We start from the raw sequence: 19,492 nt of genomic DNA, 5'->3' as shown, positions 1-19,492 counted from the left end.
TTAAACCAGATAATGGTGAAGGAATGGCACCATATTTGCCAGTCATAAAATTGTGCACTGGGAGGAAGAAATGCATCTGAGGTTGGCACTGTGTGTCATCGAATAAGCAGCATGGAAACAGCCCCTGTGGACTGTTTCGCATTACAAATTACAGATGACTCATTTACACTAATCCAGCACTGATCTCCTTCCTTTTCTCCCCACATTCTCTTCAACACTCCCTCCACCCACCTGCACACGCACACCAATTCTATCACTTATCAAGGATAAGGATCAACTCTATTCACCGCATACATTTACATGTGTTAGAAATTGGTGTGTGACATTCAACAAAACATTTTCAACAATTATATGAATAAAGAGTTCATCAAAAATAAACTCAGAGGGGATGACTAACAAGAATGGTTGATCAGATTAACCGCATGGGGAAGGGGCTTTTGGAAAAGGCCGTTTGCTAGGTGGAGTAGTGTCCACAATGATTTTTCTTGCTCACTTCTTTGTCCTGGACACATAGAAGTTCTGAAGCAATGGTAGACTGTAGCCAATGACCTTTACAGCTGACCTGACAGTTCTATTGTTACACAAGCGTGGCAGTGGACAAACCCAAGGGCAGAACACGGGTGTGAAGGCAGAGTCATGAGGCATTATTAACATAGCAAGCATAGCGTCAGTATCCAGGAGCAATGGTAGACTTAGAACTGGCAGTCCTAAGAACCATGAAACAAGGTTATTCACACCAGAGTCGACCAACGAACTGGCAGCTCCTTGTTGTGGTCACAGAGTTTTTATACTGCATTTGCTGATGGAAAGCAGGTGTGTGTAGTTAGTGGAAACTGAGAATGATTGGGAATGACTGAGGCCCAATTCCAGAGGAAAATAGCCAGGTGGGCAATTGCCAGAAGGGACCATAACATCTATACACCGGGGTCAGTTAAGCTATTATCCCACATTACTTTGGAATGGGAGGAAGTCAGAGCAACTCCACACACCGGAGATCAGGTTTGAACTTGGGTCACTGGAGATGTGAGAGAGAAACATTACTATGTGATGCCCACATGGCTGTGATTTGTCCCGATCAATGATAGAGATTAAAGCTTGTCTCACATACACTGAAATATCGAAACATGCAGTGAAGTATTTGCATCAAATCAAATCAGCAAGGATTGTGCTGGGCAGCCCACTAATGTTGCCGTAATTCTGGCTCCACCATAGCATGCCCATAACTGACTAGCCCTAACTGTATGTCTTGGAGATGTGGGAGGAAATCGCAGCATGTAGAGGAAACCCGCATGGTCGTGGGAAGAATATACAAACTCCTTACAAGCAGCTGCGGGCATTGAACCCTGATTGATGACCGTTGGCGCTGTGAAGTGATGCGCTAACTGCTACAGTACCATGTATGGATTGGGAAATGTTGTTGGAATAAATTGGCATTGAGCAGGGACTGAACTTACCGGTCCGGGCAGCCAGAAAAGTAAAACTCAACTTTAAGCTGCCAGATTTCTACAGATGTACCGCTGAGAGCATTCTAACGGGCTGCATCACCCTCTGGTATAAGGGTGGGGTGAGGGGACTGTACAGGATTGGAATAAGCTGCAGAGAGTTGTAAACTTAGTCAGCTCCATCATGGACACTAGTCTCCGTAGTATCCAGAACCTCTTCAAGGGGTGATGCCTCAAAAAGTTGACGTTCATCATTAAAGACCCCTCCGTCATCGAGATCATACCTTGTTCTCATTGCTACCGTCAGGAAGGAGGTATAGGAGTCTGAGAGGACGCACTCAATGATTCAGGAACAGCTTCTTCCCCTCTCCCATCCGATTTTTGTCTGGACTTTGAACCTAAAAACACTACCCTACTACTTTTTTAAATTTCTATTTTTATTTCTATTTTTGCACTACTAATTTAACTATTATAAATATATATTTACTGCAACTCACATTTTTTCCTTGTTATTATGTATTGGACTGTTCTGCCGCCCCAAAGACAACAAATTTCATGACATATGCCAGTGATATTAAACCTGATTCTGAATGGTTTTCTGTGCATGTGCCTCAATGATGGGTAGATATTTTGCTGAAGAGCACCTTCTTCCAACAATCAGGGAAACAAAATTAGAAATGAGTCCTACCCTGCTATGGAGATAATGTGGCATATGGTACATCACCCAAGATCAATGCTGCTCTTGCCCTGACCTTCCCAAAAGCAGTTTTATTTTTAAATTTTACCTCGGTTATTTGATTAAAAAGCCCAAATAACTGAACTCAAAGGCATGATATTTTTCTCAATTGAGAAACCCAGGCATGGAGCCAGGACCCACAATGCTGGACAAAGCCAGGGGTGAAAAGTGTAGGAGAGAAAACAAGTTAAATCCAGGAGTAATGGCCTGGTGGATCAAAGGCTGTTTAATCTAAGAATGAATGCCAGACATCATCAGAGAAAGCCAAAAATATCTCAAAGCATTCATCTTATGACATTCCCTTGGGAAATAATATTAAATTTTCCTCCGAAGATTAACTCCTGAACTCGTAAAAAGTTCCTTTCAATATTTTCCAGCTGTTCGGAGGTTTTTTGAAGTAACCACGGCTTAGCTATGTGTCATTATTGACCATGCTATTTAATTCCAGCATACTTTAACTGCTGCACTCACCTGGTGGCACATATTGCCCATACAGTTGTAGCCAGTGAATTTTATAGAATGGCTTCCTTTTCCACTCCCAGCCCATTACTTTCAAAGTTTCCCACTCTTGCCATGTCCCTGTTCAAATGCTTCTCCTCAGGAATCTTACTGGAAACACAGAATCCTCTAGTCCCACATGGCCAGATTCAAGAAGAGCGACCTGTCTTCAACCATGTCATTCTCGAACCAACCTGCACAACCCTAATCACCACCTCAGAGCTGCCAGGTTCAAGAATAGCTCCTTCCCTTCAAACGTTTGGTTCTTGAGCCAACCTGCACAACCCTAATCACTACCTCAGAACTATCAGGTTCAAGAACAGCTCCTTCCCTTCAAAGGTTCGGCTTTTGAAGCAACCTGTACAACTTAATCACTACCTCAGAACTATCAGGATCAAGAACAGCTGCTTCCTTTCAACCATTTGGTTCCTGTGCCAAAACAATGGAAGGTTTTACTATCTACTAGAGCAAACTTTGATCATGGAAGATGACTTTAATACTTTACCTATTTAACTTGTGCTACATCTATTCTGCATTAATTTTGGCAAATATGCTGTAAGAAAAAGCTTTGGAAATGGTTTCCAGTTTTCCAAAGTTTGATGTTAATTATCACTGATCAAGGAAGTGTGATGATGTTAATGACGATGATGGCATCTGTCTGTCTCAAAGGACAATGGATATTTTAAAGTCTGGGCAGAGGGTATGGATGTCTTGGGATGCCTAGTCATCAAGATCCCCCTCTTGGCCACACCATTGTAGTCCAAAGGAAAGCAAAGCAGTACATTTGGCACCAGCTTGACCGCAGGAGCAGCTGGAAGGATGTTCAGTGACATCCAGCCGCCTTAGGGGCTCCACTCCAGACTTTCTGTCTCCGTTTACTACCGTAGCCTTTATCTCTCCCGAGGCTGCCCACAAGGTAGTGGGGCTGGTTCACGAGCACCAGGGCAGGTCCACATGCCTGTGGGGCTGCGCGCTGCATGTGCAGGGACCAGACCTCCTCCCATACTCTGTAGTTCAGCCCGAGTCTGAAGGGAGTTCAGTTTCCGTGTGTCGCCAGCGAAGAGGCATTACATGAGGCTTGCTATCGGGGAGGCTATGTATCGGCTGGGAGAGACTTACGCATTTGGCTCTCCTTTTCGCGAGACTACTAACCAGTGGTGGAAGCTGGAAGAGAGAGCAACAAGCACGACCCACTACATTACCACACTAGATACGTCTCAACAACCATTGGACACACAGATAGCAGGTATAGGCAGGTAGGAACAAATGAAGTACTTATGGAGTCTAAGAAATATAAGAGGACTCTTTAGAAATAAATCAGGAAGCTAAAAGAAGGCATGAGGTTGCCCTAGCAGACAAGGGTGGTGGAGAATCCTAAAGGATTCTACAGATAAGTATGTTGAGCAAAAAGATTGCAAGGGACAAAATCAGTCCTCTGAATGATCAGAATGGTAATCTATGCATGGAGCCAAAAGAGATGGGGGAGGTCTTAAATGGATTTTATTTGCATCTGTATTTAGTCAGGAGATAGACACAGAGTCTATAGAATTGAGGCAAAGCAGTAATGAGGCCATTTACCATACGCAGATTACAGAGGAGAAGGTGTTTGCTGTCTTGAGGCATATTAGGGTGGATAAATCCCCAGGGCCTGACAAGGTGCTCCCTCAGACCCTGCAGGAGGCAAGTGCAGAAACTGCAGGGGCCCCAGCAGAGATACCTATATCATCCTCCGTGGCAGGTACCAGAGAATTGGAGGACAGCTCATGTTGTTCCGCTGTTTAGATAGAAATAGATACTTTATTGATCCCAAAGGAAATTACAGTGTCACAGTAGCATTACAAGTGCACGGATATAAATACTAGAAGAGAAGTAAGAAAGAATAAAAAATAAGTTACCATAAACAGTATAACAGGAGAGGGTCTTCACTTCCCTGGCTATAGGTTGACCCATTATAGAGCCTAATGGCAGAGGGTAAGAAGGACCTCATATAGCGCTCTTTAAAGTAATGCAGTTGTCTTAGTCCGTTACTAAAAGTACTTCTCTGCTCAGCCAAGGTAGCATGCATAGGGTGAAAAACATTGTCCAGAATTCCCCGAATTTTCTGTAGGTTTAAGAAAGGCTTGAAAAATAAACCAGGATATTATAGGCTGGTGAGCCTGATATCAGGAGTGGGAAATTTATTGGAAGGTATTCTAAGGACTGGATATGTGAGTGTTTGGATAGAGAGGGACTGTTTAAGAATAGTCAGCATGGCTTTGTGCGTCATAGGTCATGTATGATCAATCTTATAGAGTTTTTGGAGGAAGTTACCAGGAAAGTTGATGAAGGCAAGGTGGTGGGTGCTGTCTCCATGGACCTCAGCAAGACATTTGACAAGGTCCCTCATGGGAGGTTGGTCAAGAAGGTTCAGTTGCTTGGCATTCAAGATGAGATAGTAAATTGGAATCTGGGAATACAGGTCCATAATTCATTGTGCTGGCACAGGTAGGTAGGGTCATGAAGAAAGCTTTTAGCACATTGGCCTTCAGAACTCAAAGTACTGAGTACAGGAGTTGGGATGTTATGTTAAAGTTGTATAAGATATTGGCGAGGTCTAATTTGGAATATTGCGAACAAGAGAAAATCTGCGGATGTTGGAAATCCAAGCAACACACACAAAATGCTGGAGGAACTCAGCAGGACAAGCAGCATCTATGGAAAAGAGTATAGTTGATGTTTTGGGCTGAGACCCTTCATCAGGATTGGAAAAAAAGACGAGAGGTCAGAATAAGAAAGTGGGGGGAGGGGAGGAAGAAATACAAGGTGACAGGTGAAATGGGAGGAGGTGGGAGTGAAGTAAAGAGCTGGGAAATTGGTGAAAGAGATATAGAGCTGGAGAAGAAGGGATCTGATAGGAGAGGACAGTAGGCCATGGAAGAGTGAAAAGGTGGTAGAGTACCAGAGGGAGGGAGGTAATAGATAGGTAAGGCGATAAGGTGAGAGGGAAATGGGAATGGGGAATGGTGGAGTGGGGAGAGGCATTACTGGAAATTTGAGAAATCGATGTTCATGCCATCAGCTTGGAGGCTACCCAAATGGAAAATCTTCCACCTGAGTGTGGCCTCATCGTCACAGTAGAGGAGGCCCTGGACTGACATGTCAGAATGGCAATTAGAAGTGGTATTAAAATGTGGGCCACTGGGAAATCCCACTTTTTCTGGCAGATGGATCATAGGTGCTCAGCAAAGCGGTCTCCCAATCCCCCAAACTCCCAATATTGTGTGCAGTTTTGGTCTCCTACCGACAAGAAAGATATAAACAAGTCTGAAAGAGTAAAGAGATATTTTATAAGGATGCTGCCAGGACTGGAGGATCTGAGTTATAAGGAAAAATTGAATAGGTTAAGACTTTATTCATTGGAGCACAGAAGATTAAGGGGAGATTTGATAGATGTATACTAAATAAAGAGGGGTATAGATAGGGCAAGCAGGCTTTTTCCACTGAGGTTGGGTGGGACTACAACTAGGTGTCATAGGTTAAGTGTGAACGCTCAAATGTTAAAGGGGAACATGAAGGGAAATTTCTTCACTCAGAGGTTTGTGAGAGTGTGGTGTGTGCTACCAGTGCAAATGGTGCATGTAACCTCAATTTCAATTACTATCAGAAGTTTGGATAGGTACATGGATGGTAGGGGTATGGAGGTCTATGGTCGATGTGCAGGCAATGGGACTCAGCAGTTTAAATGGCTTTGCATGAATTAGATGGGGTGAAGGACCTGTTTCTCTGCTATACTTTTCTACGACTCTATGACTATCACTTGCAGAAATGTTTGTAAGAGCAATTAATGTGCTTTTGAGCCCAAATAATCACATCAATACAAAGTTTGTAGCATGCAAAATTCTGAAAATGTCTGTCAACCTTCGGGGATTGCAAGAGGTGAGAAAATCAATGTGTGAAAGTCAAACTTTGAGAAAACAGCGCGCCAAACTCTGACTCATTAACAATGTATGAAGTGGCAGCAACTTCACTGCTAATGATACAATGCTGATTACTATGTTAAAGCTGGGAGTGTATAATGTTATCTTTTCCTTTTCACTAGGCTCAACACAACAAATGATGTCAATGCAGCAGCAAAGAATGGACAGTACAACCCAAAAGAGGCTAAACAAATGCTCAGCTACAGGTAAGGGTGAATTGTGGAATGCTTCATCCGCAAACTGAACTGTTCCCACAACTATGGACTCACTTTAAAGGACTCTTTATTTATTGTCCGTTTATTTGTTTGTTTGTTTGTTTGTTTGTCTTTTGTATTTGCACAGTTTGTTGTCCTTTGCACATTGATTGTTTGTCGCCCTGTTGGGTGCATTAATTCTGTTATGTTTCTTGGATTCACTGAGTATGCCCTTAAGAAAATGAAACTCAGGGCCATATAAGGTGGCATACACAGTACTGTGCAAAAAATCTTACGCAAGTATATATAGCTAGGATGCCGAAGAATTTTCAGTACCTCTTTGACCTATTTGGCATGGGTGACCCTACCAAGGGCCAAAGCACAAGGACCAGACTCCAGCCAACATAGCTCTCAGTGAGGCACACAAGCTTCCAAACCCTACGATAAGGTTATGTTCCTCTTGGAGGTTAGAACCAACTGCCCTCTGTAAACTACTTTTTCCCTAATTTTTTCACATCACAAACCTCGTGATGTTAAGACACAAGAGATTCTGCAGATGCTGGAAATTTTGAGCAATGCACATAAACTGCTGGTGGAGCACAGCAGGTCAGGCAGCATCCATGGAAAGAAATGAATAGTTGATGCTTCGGGTCAAATCTTGATGAAGGGTCTCTGCCCAAAATTACCTTGACTGCTGAGTTTCTCCAGCATTTGTATGCATTGCCTTACTAATCACTAATCCTACACTATTCCTATTTTTTGCTAATTTTTCTTCCCCCCCCCCCCCCCGCACACACATTCCCTGTAATTTCACACCCCTCCTCCCACCTTCCAGAACTACAGTCACTTACACACAAGAGGCAACTTACACTGGCCAATTACCCCACCAATCCTTTTGCTTTTGGGATGTGGGAGGGAAGTGAGACGCATGTGTGGTAACAGGGAGAACGTACAGACTCCATAGACAGCATGGAGATCAGGATTGCACCCTGGTCACTGGTGTTCAGAGGCAGTGGCTATATAATGCGCACCACTATGCAGCCCTGATTGATTCAGGTCAGTGACCGTTCATCAGATGACGTTCTGTTCATTATAATGAAAATGTTTGCTCACACAAACTCAAGGTAATGATTAATGAGGAGGCATGAATAAAGTTATTTATGATCATGCTGGTTAGAATATATAAATCCTTGCCATGAGCTGCTGTTGAAACAGTACCCATAAATTCTTTTAAAAGTGATTTAGATAGTTGTTCAAAAAGGCAACATTAATGCGCACATATGGGGAATGAGTAAGAGAGTGAGATTATAGTGAGTGGATATAATATATGGCAAATACCACAGCAAAATTCAAGAGCTGCAAGGTAATGCAGCTCTATAAAACCCTTTAGACCACACTTGGAGCATTGTGTTCATTGTGTAGCAAAGATGTGGAAACTTTAGAAAGAGTGCAGGGGAGATTTAGCAGGACGCTGCCTAGATTACAGAGTGTGTCTTATGAGGATAGGTTGAGTGAGCTAGGAAGGATTTTCTCTTTAGAGCAAAGGAGGCTGAGAGGTAACTTGATAGAGGTGAAAAAGATGAGGCATGTTATGAGTGGAACGCCAGATATTTTTTTCCCAGGGCAGAAGTGACTGAATTGAGCAGGCATAACTTTAAGGGGATTGGAGGACAGTATGGGGGGGATATCAGAGGTAACTTTTTTACACAGAGAATGGTAAGTGCATGAAACGCACTGCCGGGGTTGGTGGTAGAAGCAGATATATTAGAGATATTTAAGAAACTCTTAGATAGGCACTTGTATGGTCAAAAAATGAAGGGCTACGTAGGAGGGAAGGGTTATATTAAGTTTAGAGTTGGTTAAAAGGTCGGCAGACATTGTGGGCTGAAGGGCCTGTACAGTGTTGTAATGTTCTATCTTCTTTAAAGTAGATAGATTGAACATTCTCTTTCTCTGATATTGCATTCTATTGTTTGATCAGTCTTTGCCTAACAAAACACAGAAAAGGGAGCTCAGCGTCTCTGAGTATCGAGGAATGTGAATGCAGATATCCTCATCATAGCAGGACCTGAGAATGAAGTGGTCACTCAATGATCAAAGAGAGCACTTCAATGGCCCCAAATGAGTTGATTTGTTTAATTTCAATAAGCATTAAATTTCCCTTTTCTGTTATCTTGTTGCCCTTTGACTTGTTCTCACAATTAACATCTACATATCTATAATATCCAGGCACTCATTTGGGTTTAAACTTACAACCTATTTTGATGAATGTCACTCTTGCAAATTAAACACTTAAATACATTTGCAACCCACGCCATTTTTACTGATCATAAATCTTATTTCTAATATCTCACTGACATTGGAAGATCGAGGTGTATTTTTGAGCAAGATGGGTAAACAGAATTACAGCACGTTGTTTTCATTTCATTATAATTCTGCTTCAGGTTCAGAATTGTAAAATAATTCTTTTACCATGGTCTCTTGTGGATTGTGTTGTTCTATATAATACGATAGACTCTCACACTCTCCAATCCGTGTCATTTTGCTTTGAACTGTTAGCAATGGTTTTCAGTTATTGGCATTTTGTCAAAAGGCTGAAAGCTGATTGAGTGAAATAAAGATGGAATTCTATTCTAATATTCAAAGTCTTATATTAATCAATCCATGCACATTTCCTCTTTCCATGAAATTTGCAGTATAGATAGAGGACATTTTGTTCATTGAATTGATGTTGACTGACCAAGTCCTATTGTGTCTAATATTAATTTCCAGTTCTGTAAATTAAGGTACATAAAGAAGTTTCTCCCCCTCCCTTTCATGCAATGAGATCCAGACTCCTGTTATCCTCTACACAAGAGACTCTGCAGATGCTGGAAATCTTGAGCAGCACACACAGATTGCTGGTGAAACTGAGCAGGTCAGGCAGCATCTATGGAGAGAAGTAAACAGTCAATGTTTTGGGCCGAGACCCTTCATCAAATTGGGGCCCCACTTTGTCGAGCACCTCTGCTCCATCTGCCTAAACGGAATTCCCAGTGGCCAATAATTTTAATTCTTATCCCCATTCCTGTTCCAACTAGTCAGTCTGTGGCCTCCTCTTTTGCCATGATGAGACCATACTCAAGATGGAGGATCAACACCTCATATTCCATCTAGGTAGCTTCCAACTAGATGCCACGAACATCAATTTCTCCTACTTGTAATCTTTTCCCTTCCCCCTTCCCTCTTCTATTCTCCACTATGGTCTCTAGTTCTATCTCCTCACCAGCCTATCACTTCTCCCTGGTGCCTCTTGTTCTTCTCTTTTCCCCATGACTATTTATTCATTTCCACAGACGCTGCCTGACCAGTTGAGTTCCTTTATTATTTTGTGTGTGTTGCTCTGGATTGCCAGTATCTGCAGAATCTCTTGTGTTTATCAGTCCTGACAGTTGCTCCCATTATCCTCTGGCTGAACAAAATTTCCTCAACTTTCCACTACTTTTTTTAACCTAATTACCTTAAGTTTATGTCCCTTATAGCCATTAACACTTTTTTTCTAATTTCAAGTTCAAGTTTATTGTCCTTCACCATATACATGTATGCCACCAAATGAAACAATGTTCCTCCAGTGCACAATACAGTACATATAACTCACACATACCATGTGAATAATAAATATATTCCAGAAGACTGAGGTTGTATGATTTTGTATCATTTAACTACTTTTTCCTTCAGGTTCTTCAGTTTGAATTCTCCAGAAAACCCACTTGTAATTCTCTGTGCTGTCTCACTCTATACGTTCTCTGTGCTGTCCCAGCCCTCGTGAGTCTTCTTTTATTTGTACCCTTCAATTGATACCAACTTTCAGCTAACCTGAGCTGGAGACAGAAAGTAATGTTGATGTATTTGCTTGACTTGAGATTCTCTTATTTCCTTTTTAAAAAAAAAAGAACCTGAAAAGAATCCGAATGGTGTCAAGTTAGGAAAAGGGGAAGTACAACGAGATCTAGGTGTTCTTGTACATCAGTTACTGAAAGTAAGCATGCAGGTACAGCAGGCAGTGAAGAAAGCTAATGGCATGTTGGTCTTCATAACAAGGGGAGTTGAGTATAGGAGCAAAGAGGTCCTTCTTTGTATTATGTTCAGTTTTGGTCTCCAAATTTGAGGAAGAACATTCTTGCTATTGAGGGAGTGCAGCTTAGGTTCACGTGGTTAATTCCTGGGATGGCGGGACTGTCATATGTTGAAAGATTGGAGCGACTGGGCTTGTATACACTGGAATTTAGAAGGATGAGAGGGGATCTGATTGAAACATATAAGATTATTAAGGCATTGGAGACACTAGAGGCAGGAAACATGTTCCCGATGTTGGGGGAGTCTAGAACCAGAGGCCACTGTTTAAGAATAAGGGGTAGGCCATTTAGGACGGAGTTGAGAAAAACTTTTTCATCCAGATCTGTAGAATGCTCTGCCTCAGAAGGCAGTAGAGGCCGATTCTCTGGATGCTTTCAAGAAAGAGTTAGATAGAGCTCTTAAAGATAGTGGAGTCAAGGGATATGGGGAGAAGGCAGGAACGGGGTACTGATTGTGGATGATCAGCCATGATCACAGTGAATGGCGGTGCTGGCTCGAGGGGCCGAATGGTCTACTCCTGCACCTATTGTCTATTGTCTATAACCGTGTTGCTGTACTGCAGGCTCTAGAATTTAAATCTTAGCCAAACACCTAGCCCCCTTCCTGGTTAAAAGCAAGAGGGCAAGGTTCGTAGTGAATGGTAGGAAGTTTAAAGGGGATCAGGTTTTCACACAGAGAGTGGATAATATCTGGAACATCTAAATCCAAAGAAGCATTTAGACAGATGTTTAAATAAACAAGGCAAAGAAGGAGCTACTCATAAGATGCCGGAGGATCTCACTGGGTCAGGCAGAGTCTGTGGAGGGAATCAGAACTGGATTTAATTTATTATTGGCGCATATAGTGAAAAGCATGTCCCTGTTGTGTGGTATTTCGTTGATTCTGTTATGGTTATTACTCTATAGTTTTATTGAGTATGCCCACAAGAAAATGCATCTCAGGGTTTTTTATGGTGACATATACTGTATGTACTTTGATAATAAAACTTACTTAGAACATTGTTCATACAGATCAAATCTTTACAGAGTTTTTGTGGTAGAACATAGTAAACAATGACAACACAGAGTACAGATTCAGATTCATATTCAGATTTATCAAAACATAGAGTGAAACGCATCATATATGTCAACAGCCAACACACCCAAGGATAACGGTGGGGGGGGGGGGGGGTAGCTCACAAGCGTCACCACACGTTCTGGCACCAACATAGCATGCCCACAATGTTCATGTGTAACAGTTACAAAAAAGTGAAATGCAGGTAAACAGTTAAGGACAAGATCATAATGAAGTAGATTATGAGGTCAAGAAATGGATATTGACATTTCAGGATTTAGACAAATTGGAAGAATGGGCAAAAAAGTTGGCAGATGGAAAACAGTGTTGGGAAATGTATGATAATGCATTTTGGTAAAAGGAACAATAGTGTGGACTATTATCTAATTGGGGAGGAGGTTCAAACATCAGGGGTGCAGAGCAGCTTGGCAGTTCTTGTGCAAGTCTCCCTGAAATTTAATTACAGGTTGAGTCTGTGGTAAAGAATGTTGCAATTGCAATGTTGGCTTTTATTTCAAGAGAAATAGAATATAAAAGCAAGGAGATAATGCTGAGGCTTAATAAGATACTAGTCGGGCCACACTTGGAGTATTGTCAACAGTTCTGGGCCCCGTATTTCAGAAAAGATGTGTTATTGGAGACAGCCCAGAGGAGGTTCATGAGGATGATTCCAGGAGTGAAAGGGTTAACATATGAGGCTCATTTGGCAGCTTTGGGCCTGCACTCACTGGAATTAGGAAGAATGCAGAGGGATCTCATTGAAACCTACTGAATCTTGAAAGAGTAAACTTTTTACTCAGAGTGTAGTGAGTGCATGGAATGGGCTGCCGGCAACGGTGGTGGAGGCGGATACGATAAGGTCTTTTAAGAGACTTTTGGATAGGTACATGGAGCTTAGTAAAATAGAGAGCTATAGGTAAGCCTAGTAATTTCTAAGGTAGGGGCATGTTCAGCACAACTTTGTGGGCCGAAGGGCCTGCTTTGTGCTGTAGGTTTTCTATGTTCCTATGACTAGATAAAATGGATTTGGAGAGCATGTTTCCTATGGTGAGGGTATCCAGAAATAGAGAGCACAGCCTCAAAATTGAGGGGCGACCTTTTAGATCAGAGGTAAGGAGGAATTTTCTTTTAGCCAGAGAGCAGTAAATCTGCGGAATGCTCTGCTACAGACTGCGGTGGAGGCCAAGTCCGTGCATATATCGAAGGTGGAAGTTGATAGTTTTCTGATCGGTCAGGGCATCAAAGGATATGGTGAGAAGGCAGGTGAATGAGGTTGAGTGGGATCTGGGATCACCCAAAATGGAGTGGCAGAGCAGACTTAACGGGATGAATGGCCTAATTCTGCTCCTATGTCTTATTGTCGAGACTGTTCAGCTGGACTGAAGGGTGCAGGGGAGATAGCCAGTAAATGAGCTGGGATGAAGGGAGCATAGACAATAGACAATAGATAGATAGACAGATAGATAGATAGATAGATACTTTATTCATCCCCATGGGGAAATTCAACTTTTTTCCAATGTCCCATACACTTGTTGTAGCAAAACTAATTACATACAATACTTAACTCAGTAAAAAATATGATATGCATCTAAATCACTATCTCAAAAAGCATTAATAATAGCTTTTAAAAAGTTCTTAAGTACTGGCGGTTGAATTGTAAAGCCTAATGGTATTGGGGAGTATTGACCTCTTCATCCTGTCTGAGGAGCATTGCATCGATAGTAACCTGTCGCTGAAACTGCTTCTCTGTCTCTGGATGGTGCTATGTAGAAGATGTTCAGAGTTTTCCATAATTGACCGTAGCCTACTCAGCGCCCTTCGCTCAGCTACCGATGTTAAACTCTCCAGTACTTTGCCCACGACAGAGCCCGCCTTCCTTACCAGCTTATTAAGACATGAGGTGTCCCTCTTCTTAATGCTTCCTCCCCAACACGCCACCACAAAGAAGAGGGCGCTCTCCACAACTGACCTATAGAACATGTGCAGAAGTAGACCATTCGGCCCTTCGAGCCTGCACCGCCATTTTGAGATCATGGCTGATCAATTACTATCAATACCCGGTTCCTGCCTTGTCCCCATATCCCTTGGTTCTCCTGTCCATAAGATACCTATCTAGCTCCTTCTTGAAAGCATCCAGAGAATTGGCCTCCACTACCTTCCGAGGCAGTGCATTCCAGACCCCCACAACTCTCTGGGAGAAGAAGTTTTTCCTTAACTCTGTCCTAAATGACCTACCCCTTATTCTCAAACCATGCCCTCTGGTACTGGACTCTCCCAGCATCTGGAACATATTTCCTGCCTCTACCTTGTCCAATCCCTTAATAATCTTATATGTTTCAATCAGATCCCCTCTCAATCTCCTTAATTCCAGCATGTACAAACCCAGTCTCTCTAACCTCTCTGCGTAAGACAGTCCAGACATCCCAGGAATTAACCTCGTGAATCTACACTGCACTTCCTCTACAGCCAGGATGTCCTTCCTTAACCCTGGAGACCAAAACTGTACACAATACTCCGGGTGTGGTCTCACCAGGGCCCTGTACAAATGCAAGAGGATTTCCTTGCTCTTGTACTCAATTCCCTTTGTAATAAAGGTCAACATTCCATTAGCCTTCTTCACTGCCTGCTGCACTTGCTCATTCACCTTCAGTGACTGATGAACAAGGACTCCGAGATCTCTTTGTATTTCTCCCTTACCCAACTCTACACCGTTCAGATAATAATCTGCCTTCCTGTTCTTACTCCCAAAGTGGATAACCTCACGCTTAGTCACATTAAACGCCATCTGCCAAGTATCTGCCCACTCACCCAGCCTATCCAAGTCACCCTGAATTCTTCTAACATCCTCATCACATGTCACACTGCCACCCAGCTTAGTATCATCAGCAAACTTGCTGATGTTATTTTCTATGCCTTCATCCAAATCGTTAACGTAAATGGTAAACAGCTGTGGTTCCAATACTGAGCCCTTTGGCACCCCACTAGTCACCAACCTGCCATTCCGAGAAACACCCATTCACTGCTACCCTTTGCTTTCTATCTGCCAACCAGTTTTCTATCCATGTCAATGCCTTCCCCCCGATGCCCTGAGCTTTGATTTTACCCACCAATCTTCTATGCAGGACCTTATCAAATGCCTTCTGAAAATCGAGGTACACTACATCCACTGGATCTCCCCCGTCTAACTTCCTGCTTACATCCTCGAAAAACTCCAACAGATTAGTCAAGCATGATTTACCCTTGGTAAATCCATGCTGGCTCGGCCCAATCCTATCACTGCTATCTAGATATGCCACTATTTCATCCTTAATAATGGACTCTAGCATCTTTCCCACCACCGATGTCAGGCTGACAGGTCGATAGAAACAGGACCTTCAGCTCACAACTGGTAATTAAATGTCTTAATAAATGTAACCTCTTCTGCTTCCACAGGGTCCATATTTCTCCATCCTCTGCACATTCACGTGCCTATCTGAGAAATTATTAAATACTGCTATTTTATTTGCCTCCAAAACCAGCCAAGGCTGGCACTCAACACTCTGTGTAATAAACTTTCCTCACACATCTCCTTTGAACGCAAGTCCTCTCACCTTAAATGTATGCCCTCTTGTTTTAGATATTTCATCCCTGGAAACAGGTACCCATTATCGACATGATCGAGGTGGGGCAGATAAAGTGTGAAAGGAACTCGGACAAAGTTTTCAGCCCTGATCAAGAGTGGCTCAGTGAGTAGAGCTGCTGCCTCACAGCCTCAGAAGCCTGGATCCAATCCTGTCTGTGTGGGGTTTGCATGTTCTTCCTGTGACCATGTGGAATTCCTTTGGCTGCTCAAGTTTCCTCCCACATCTCAAGGACGTGGTTGGCAAAATGACTTACAGTACAGGCGACCCAGGTTCACTTCCTGCCGCTGCCCGTAAGGAGTTTGTACGTTCTCCCCTTGACCGCGTGGGTTTCCTCCGGGTGCTCCGGTTTCCTCCCACAGTCCAAAGGCATGTGGCTTGGTGGGCCAATTGGGTAAATTACTCCTGGTGTGTGGGTGAGTGGTAGAATCTGACCATAAGACATAGGAGAAGAATTAGTCTGCTCCACAATCATTCATGTCTGACCTCTCAACCCCATTCTCCCGCCTTCTCTTCGTAACATTTAATCAAGAACTGATCAACCTCCACTTTAAATATACCCAATGACTTGATCTCTCTCGCCGTCCATTGCAATGAATTCCACAGATTCACTGTGCATTGGTAAAAGGAATTCCTTTTCATCTCTGTTTTAAAGGGCTAAAGGGACATCCTTGTACTCTGAGCTTGTGCCCTTTGCTCCTCGACTCCCCCGCTATATGAAACATCCTCTCCATGTCGACTCTATCTGGGCCTTTCAACATTCAATAGACTTCAATGAGACACCCACCCCACCCCCAACTCATTCTTCTAAACTCCAGCAATTGCAGGTCCAGAGCCATCAAGGCTCCTCAGACATTAACCCTTTCATTTCTGGGACTGTTCTCGAGAACCTCCTCTGGATCCTCTCCAATGTCTGCATATCCTTTCTTAGATAAGGGGCCCAAAGGTCTCTAAGGAGTGTTGATGAAAATAAATGGAATGTAGGATTAGCGGATTAGTGTAAATGGGTGGTTAATTGTCAGCATGGACAAAGCAGTTTGAAATGTCTGTGCCGTCTGTTTCCATACTTGGTTCCTCTGTGAATTTTCTACATGTGGGCCTAGAATGAGATCACCCCACATCACTTCAACTGCTGAATGTTAATCACGTGGAAATTCTGGTTGGTTGGCAACACAACATTACCCCCCTGGGCTCTGGGGCAAAGGGTAACACTATTCCAGTCATAACCTGCAAACTCAGCACAGGCTTGTAATTAACAAGTAATCTCTTTGAAGGGTTAACTTCCATTAGATGGATAACAGGCTCACTGTGTGTGTGTGTGTGTGTGTGTGTGTGTGTGTGTGTGTGTGTGTGTGTGTGTGTGTGTGTGTGTGTGTGTGTGTGTGTGTGTGTGTGTGTGTGTGTGTGTGTGTGTGTGTGTGTGTGTGAGAGAGAGTGTGAGTGTGTGTGTGAGAGAGAGTGTGTGCATGTGTGTTCATTTTTGCTGAAATGTTTTTCTGCCTGACCACAGTTAATGGTCGACAATAGCTTCTAAAGAGGCATTCACCAGATTTAAACCTGCTAAAAATTCATTTTATCAGAGTCTGCCACTATTCACTTCTTCATAGACAGATGGATGATAGTCACAGCAGGTTTATATGTTGTACACCATTAGCTCTCCTCCTTCAATATTCAGCAAATAGTGGCAATATTCTCTGTCACTTGAGCATCCATAACACCCCGACAGGTTTATAACTGCTCTGCTTGGAGAGAACACATTTCCCTGTCTTCAGTTTGTAGCTAATACAGCCTTTCGGCTAGAATTTAAAAATCATCCCTCATAATGAATGTCAGGTTGAAGTTACATGCCACTTTTTACGTTTCTATCTTGACTATCCAAATGAGGCGGTTATGAGGACTGGGAAAATCTCTGCTGTAAAGTCATATCCTTTCGTGCTTTCGGGCTTATTTATATCTGATGCATTTACACACGAGGCCAAGAGCAGAGATATCTTTACGTGCGCTGTGGCGAAATAAAAGGAGGTTTGAAAAGGAAAAGTAGGGTAAAGTCACAAAGGAGCTGGCTAAAGTGAGAAATAATGTTGGCACGAGTCACATGGGCCGAATGATTCAGAATTATCGCATGTGCATTAAAACAAACAGTGAAATGTGTCATTTTCATTCACAACCAACACACCTAAAGTTATGCAAGGGACAGACCTCAAGTGGGAACACACAATCCGGTGCCAACACAGCATGCCCACTATGCATGGCAGAACAACACAGAACACAAGAAGCAACAAAAACAACAAGAGCGAAATAAACCCCTTCCCTCCCTCTCACCCAGCTTAGACTTCCGGACTCCCCAAGGAAAGGAACCAGAATTCTGTGTCTGTTGTTTGAATTTCCAGCATCTACAGATTTCCTCGTGTTTCTGTTGTCCAATTCAATATAATTCCATTTGCCTGCCACCCCAAAGTTTTGGCTAGGGGGTTTCTGTTTATTTGCGATCGAACTGGCTATTTTCTGCTCTTCACACTTACAGACTGAAAACCTCAGGATTGCAAGACCAAAAGACCAAAGTTTTTGTGTGCTTTCTCCAGTCCACTCAGGAGCAGGGCTCATGGTTGTAGGGAGAGTCAAAGAGTGACAGAGTGATGTAGTGTGGAAACAGGACCCTTCATCCCACTATTCCTTGCTGACTAAGAAATTTGGCATGTCTCCTGTAGACACTGACCAATTTTTATCGATGCAGCAAACTAGTTCTATTGGCCTGAATCCTGCCAAACTTTTCCTGTCCATATATATGCATATATACTGCACTTCTCCAAATCGCTTTTAAATGTCGTTATTGTTATTTCTCCAGCTGTGCGCTCCATATACCGCACGCACCACTCACTGTGTGAGGAAGTTGCCCCAAAGGTCCCTTATAAACCTTGCTCCTCTCACTATAAATGTAAGGGTCTGTGTCTCTGCAGTGGTAGACCCCCCCCCCCACCCCATTGCTCGGTTCCTCACCTCAGCCACCCAAGATAGCTGCTACCTTCAGGTGCCAGGTCAGCCATCTCCAGGTCCTTTGACTAGTCCACCTCCAGGCCGAGACCAGAGTGGGGTGTTCTAAACGCAGATTATCCATGCGTGCTCAAAATAGAGAAGCTGTTTTCAGGGAGAGGGAAAAAATAGTGGTGCAGTTGTGTAGCTGGCAGAGTTGCTGCCTCTAGTGCCAGTGATATAGATCCAATCTTGACCTCAGGTACAGTGAGTGTTCAGCTTGCACGTTCTCCCTGTGACAGCATGGGTTTCCCCCCTCATCCATCATTAAGGACCCCCATCACCCAGGTCATGCCTTGTTCCCATTATTACTGCCAGGAAGGAGATACTTTAGTCTGAAGGCACACACTCAACGATTCAGGAGCAGCTTCTTCCCCTCTGTCATCTGATTTCTGAATGGATATTAAACCCATGAACACTACCTCACTACTTTTTTAAATTTCTATTTCTGCACAACATATTTAACTATTTAATACATATATACTTACTGTAATTTATGGTTTTCTTTTATCATGTGTTGCAATGTACTGCTGCCACAAAGACAACAAATTTCATGATATATGCCAGTGATATTAAACCTGATTCTGATTCTGATCCCAAAGAAACACAGGTCAGAATCAGAATCAAAATCAGGTTTAATATCACCAGCATATGTTGTGAAATTTGTTGACTTTGTGGCAGCAATTATTAATGCTTTTTGAGATAGTGATTTAGATGCATATCATATTTTTTACTGAGTTAAGTATTGTATGTAATTAGTTTTGCTACAACAAGTGTATGGGACATTGGAAAAAAAAAGTTGAATTTCCCCATGGGGATGAATAAAGTATCTATCTATCTATCTGAT

The 19,492-nt window shown here is 42.8% G+C and overlaps 1 protein-coding gene across 3 annotated transcripts in view; it reads left to right on the top strand.

Moving 5' to 3' along the window:
* Positions 1–19,492, top strand: part of LOC140740842 (transcription factor Maf-like) — a 471,464-nt gene that overhangs the window by 443,821 nt on the left and 8,151 nt on the right. For all 3 annotated transcript variants that reach the window (XR_012101942.1, XR_012101945.1, XM_073070395.1), the window contains one exon: positions 6,755–6,838. Coding sequence is in view for 1 of the 3 variants with exons in the window: in XM_073070395.1 (XP_072926496.1) it covers positions 6,755–6,838 (84 nt within the window). In the remaining 2 variants the exon portion in view is untranslated. Of the gene's footprint in view, positions 1–6,754; positions 6,839–19,492 lie in introns of those variants that run through there.

Source organism: Hemitrygon akajei, chromosome 17 (genome assembly GCF_048418815.1).
Source record: "Hemitrygon akajei chromosome 17, sHemAka1.3, whole genome shotgun sequence".
Classification (NCBI taxonomy): Eukaryota; Metazoa; Chordata; class Chondrichthyes; order Myliobatiformes; family Dasyatidae; genus Hemitrygon; species Hemitrygon akajei.
The sequence above is the reverse complement of the archived record's forward strand: the minus strand, read 5'-3'. Positions and strand labels throughout refer to the sequence as shown.